This window comes from Phytophthora infestans, genomic scaffold, assembly GCF_000142945.1.
Source record: "Phytophthora infestans T30-4 supercont1.5 genomic scaffold, whole genome shotgun sequence".
NCBI lineage: Eukaryota > Oomycota > Peronosporomycetes > Peronosporales > Peronosporaceae > Phytophthora > Phytophthora infestans.
Window position 1 is genome coordinate 1,912,773 of NW_003303754.1, and position 5,428 is coordinate 1,918,200.

The following is a 5,428-nucleotide window of genomic DNA, read 5'->3' on the forward strand; positions in this document are numbered from 1 at the left end:
CGGAGAAGACATCTATTATTTGATACCCGAGCTGGTGCGAGATCGAGAAAAAAATTCTCTTTGTCACAAATGCAAAAGCGATCCACGTAAGAACGAATTTAGCGTCGAGGCTGGTCACGATTATGGGCGTATCGCGATGCTTCCTGTTTTAGCCGACGCCGCACTGTGGTGCACATCTCCTGCTCGATGCTTCGGGCTCGCAGTTTCGTTGTCCGGTAGACACTCAAGGGGCCACGCGATCTGCTTCCCCACAAATGGAGCGGCGTTAATACAACGTTACATAACCCTTTTACAACTTCACGACGTGATTTTAGCGCAACGCTAACGACGTTAAACTGGTATCTACTGGTTTATCGGTGTTCTAAATGTAACAATAGGAGCAAATTCGACGAAATATTTTCATCAAAATAGAGACAATTGTTACCCGGACATAGCAAGCATTTAAAACTGCCCCCTAATTTTCTCTGACTACAAATCTCACAATAAACTTTGGGACGATGAAGGATCGCGCAGGCGCTGAGTCCAGCGCGGGTGACGAAGGAGCAACCAGACCGCGGTCAGCCCCGCAACTAGCGCAACTGCTTGCTTGTTCTCGAGTCCAAGATATAGCAACGATTCAGGAGAAGTTAGTGAAGATGGAGGAGTACACGCGCAAGCTGGCGGCAGTTCAGGGCGAGCTTAAAGATCTGCTGGACCAAGAAATCGAATGTGCGAGCAAGCTGTCCTCCTGGCGTTTACGAGGCGTCTTTGGGCGACCAATACGTCTCCTCGCTGTCAGTACTCCTGGCCGAATACGGCAGGACGATTCAAGACAAGTAAGCCCGCTATAGTCAAGTTGCCGTTGCTCCGATATAACGTTGCTGAATGTTAGCGTCGTTCGTATATAACGTCGTCTACAGAATAACGTTTTTCTTCTTAGTCGATAGTATAGTGCACTTTTCTGCAGAGATCACCAAGCGAGCACAAAGCACCTACACGGATTTTATTGCATAGTGATCTCGACGCAATGGCCGGTAGCGAACAAAGCAAGATGTCCCCTCGGGACGTTCCAAGACGCATTAGGAGCGCTCAGCGACGCCGAACTTGTCGGATGCAGCCGCAGCTATGTCAGCGTCCACCGACCCAAGCTCAAGCTGTCCAAGTTCAAGCCCGCCCCGCTCAAGCTTTGGTCAATGTTATTGACTTGTTTCATGAGGTCGTTATAGATTAAACAAACAATTCGGACCAAGATTAGGATGCCAACATTCAGAAAATACGAGTTGAAGCTCGAAGTGACATTTGAAACAGTGACTATATTTTACTTAGTTCCAGTTTTTTTCCTTACTTCCTTTTGCGATAGCACTGACCAACTGCCTGCCTATCTGTTTAGCTTCTTCTTTCTCGGCTTCCCCTACAGGTTCACGGCGTGATCTGGATAAGAGCATCCACATCAACCTCAGCCGCATCACTTAAATTACGCTTCTCGTAACCGTTTCGGCCGTGAACCCACGTCCGCTATAGATAAAAGAGTACGTCATTGTCGAGACCATGACACCGCAGCTGTATTCATCCGGTTGGGCGAGCGACATTAGCAATTCAATGCTCACGTGTGTCGGGAACGCGTGTTCTTCTTCGCGTGTCTCTTGGCATTCCCACTGAGAATGCCATTCTCGTAGATATGGCAGCATCTTACAGGTCCATATATTCTCCATAGCTGATCTGTACGATGCGGTACATCGCGGATCGTACATGTACACCGTCATCGCATCATGTCTGTGCACCACCACCACTACAATAAGCGTCCCGTGGCATCCTACGATGTTGACGGGTAGAGCGATGAACTTCATCGAGAAGAGCTTTGATCGCGGTGGGGGCGGAAGCTTCTCGCTGCCGACCACAATCGACGACAATGCATGAACGCCTATCTAGTTGCATGTAATGATGTCCAAAGTATAGATAAACACGTCATCGTTTAGTCACGCACGATCCGCTATATACCCTACCACTTCCTCGAAGTAGATTCTTTTTAAAGCATTTTTGTGGTAGAATTTTGTACGCAGACACACAGTATCAAAACCCGCATTGACCTCAGAGGCTAGATGCGCTAGTCTCTGCTTTGTTTTAGCTGCTGGCTTGCCCAATGAATCCGTCCCGTCGGCAAAAAACTCAATGGGTCGTCCTGTGACCTTCGCCAAGTGCTGTTTTTATCCAAGCCTCGCCTCTTTCCCACCATTTAAAACGTTTTTTTTATTCTGCAGTAAGATCTTCATTATGTGTACGCATTCACTGCAACAACAAAAGGAAACAATAGCTAGTAGCTGACACGATAACGTTGCTTCGACAACAATAGTGTCGCTAATGCAACGTTAATGCCCATCTAGCAACGTTAACTTCCGACGTTACCGTGAATATGGCTCCAGTAGTGGCGTCACCTAGACCGCGAGCGTCTTATCGTCTGAAGAGCTGGGCGTTGAAGTTAGATCGGCCACCGTCTGCATCTGGTTAGATCCACCGCCTCCTGCATCTTGATTCTGGTCTTTCGGTCCTCGTTTTGACAAAGCGCGTAGTTATTCAATGCAGCTTGCAATGATACTGCCAAGTCTTCCGGAATCACGTAGCGCCAGCAAGGTCACCTCTCAGATGCGGCGCACGCGGCCACGCAATGCTTGCTCATTCATAATACATGGATACTTCTCCAATATATCCGAAACAGTGCTCAACCCGTTGGTGTTGACGCTTGAACGCGTGGTCAAGGCAAAAATGGCGACCAGGTGCGCGGAAACACTGGACGTCAAGTCAAGGGTAGTGCTTTTTGTATTCTGACGTAGCTTTTTCTTAATGGTGATCTTGTTTAACGTTGCTATTTCGAGCGTTGCTTATGGCAGTTGGTACCAAACGAGAGTGCAGCCCATCGAACGCCGGTCCCGCTTTGCAGTCGTCGAAAAGGCTCCGTCTGTACTCGCCCCATGAAGACGACATAAGCACGTCATCATCTCGCAAGGATGAGGAGAAAAGTGAAGCCTGCATTGAAAAAAGCAAGAGGGGGGAGAGTAGCGTCGAGGAGCCACCCCCGCACCTCTAGTTTGTTGTACCAAGGCAACCACGTATGCGCAGCAGCAACACGAAGAAGGAGCGCGAGGAGATGATTGCCGCTCACACCAATGTGGAAAACTACGTCGGGCCAGTTCCACGGAGAGGCTATGCGGGCTGGAAGTCTTGGGAAAATGCGTATGCAGAATACTGTCGTACGCATCTTGACTTTCACCGAGCGTTGAATCGTCTCCGTCTCCGCCCTCGCACACACTCTTGACATTGCCACCCGCGTCGCCGCCCAATTTTGGCGCTGTTTTGATTCACACAAATACAGGATAGCGTTAATAAAGCAACAATAAAATCAAAGCAACGTTAGTGTTTAAGCAACGTTAGCATCAAGTACTATACCTTGGGTCTTTACGGCCAGCCTCTTCATCGACGTGACGCACAGCCGACACAAGTTGCGCCGGGTGCGTTTCTGGGGACAGTAGTGTCGCTTCCCGTACCCGCAGCGAGAAAACGCTCTCCATGTCCTTCGCTACCATCCACATCGTCTTTCGGAGACGTATCTATAGAGTAACGATGAAAATGGTTAGATGAAGAAAGGAATTTGTATACGCACGCAATCACGAACCGTTGTCACCCGCGTCTACTGCGGCTTTGCTTTCGATAACCGGCTCCGCACGAGCGCTAGCGGTATTGGAACTATCGCTTGAGTGGCGCTCACAATCGTGAGCTGTAAGTCATCCAGCGTTAGCATATAAACGTTTATTAGGGCATTGCACAGCACTTGCCTGTTTGGGCTGGACTCGGCGGGCCACAACAAGCTGGCCACCTACTTGGACGATCCCTCCCGTATCCGCTGGTCCGTTCTCTCCGTCGCTGTCGCGCATGGTGCTCCGCTACGTGTCGTGTTCGCGCTTTCTCCCCGTTTCGAAAATGAGCGGTTCGCAGATCTCGTACTTAAAAAAATAAACAGAAACTTATACCATATGTCACCGGTTTATATCTCTTCGATAAAATTTGTTGTCGTTTTCGTCTGTGAATTTTACAATAAGCCGGACGCTTCTCGCGTGACGCCTCTGCGATCCTCAAGGTGATGGCCGAGATGCAGGCCACCCCGTCGATCGTGAGCAACGAGTTGACCCGCACATATCTGCTGCAGGCCTGGACCCGTTGCTGCACGTGTCTGGGCCACGACTTCGCTCCTTATCTCCCGCTCATCATGCCTACTCTGCTAGAGGCGGCCACGCAACAGGCCGAGTTTGAAGTGGACCCGACGACTCTATCCAGCGACGACGACGAGGACGAAAGCGGCGGGTCCACGGACAGTGAAGACATTCAACTGGCCCAAGCTAACGACAAGTGTCTGAGTGTCCGTACGTCCATCTTAGAGGAGAAGGCCACGGCCTGTCAACTGCTGGCCGGCATGGTGGCCGACCTTGAAGATGCCTTCTTTCCTTACGCCATACAGGTGACTCAAGTGCTGGCCCCGTTGTTACCGAGTCGGTCCACTCGGACATCCGGGCCTCAGCTATCCGCGCGATGCCTGCACTTGTCAAGTGCGTGGCCATCTCCACTGGTGTTTCGGCCAAGGACCACAGTGACGTGGCCATCAAGCAGATGGTAGACTTCGCTCTCGGTCGACTAGTTAACGCACTGACATCTGAGCCCGAAGTGGATCTGGTTGTGAGTATCATGCAGAGTATGACTAGCTGTCTGGCCGACGCACGTTCGGTACACTCGACGCTGGAACTTAACGAAGCGCAGTTAAGTGAGCTAGTGCACGGCCTACTCGTCGTGCTAGGCGACAGCTTCCAGCGTCGCGCGATTCGTCGAGGCGCTGGGAGTGACATGGAAGACGACGACGACGATGCGTCTCAGTCCAGTGAGACTCAAGTGGCCGAGCAGGAGCTGCAGTTCGTGTTGGCCGAGTGTATCGGCACATTGGCCAAGACCCACGGCGCTGCGTTCTTCCCCGTGATTATGTCTCTACTATGGGAGAAGGTGGCCGCTCTGGCCGCACCGGGTTGTCTGGTAGAAGACCGTCGGCTGGCGCTGTTTGTAGTGGACGACGTACTGGAACATTGCGGCCCGGCCATGCGTCGTCTGGACGTGTTGCTACCAGTTCTGGAGAGTGCACTAGGCGAAGTTAACGAGCCCAGTTTGGTCCAAGCGGCCGCGTTCGACGTTAATTCTGCTTAAAGCGACGTTATGAACATAAACGCTACCCGCTTCGCCACAAATGGACCTTTTGAGCTTGCCCGGGAACTACCAATTGTGCATTCTAGCGGCATACCTCGTGTGACGTTCGTCGGGTCTCGTGAGGCGTGGTCTGGCCAGTGGAAAAGATTCTTGGCATTGTATACAATTCCGCCCAACGACGTGTACAAGTGGTTGGCTGTGTTGAGCGGCA

General features: G+C 51.2%; 1 protein-coding gene across 1 annotated transcript; it reads left to right on the forward strand.

Moving 5' to 3' along the window:
* Nucleotides 1-4,111: 4,111 nt before the first annotated feature.
* PITG_04183 (uncharacterized protein) lies at nucleotides 4,112-4,904 on the forward strand (the record flags this gene model as incomplete). The annotated part of the gene is made up of 3 exons (XM_002905826.1): nucleotides 4,112-4,495; nucleotides 4,576-4,846; nucleotides 4,897-4,904. The coding sequence occupies 3 exons, from the start codon at nucleotides 4,112-4,114 to the stop codon at nucleotides 4,902-4,904; spliced, it is 663 nt and encodes a 220-aa protein (XP_002905872.1).
* Nucleotides 4,905-5,428: the final 524 nt, after the last annotated feature.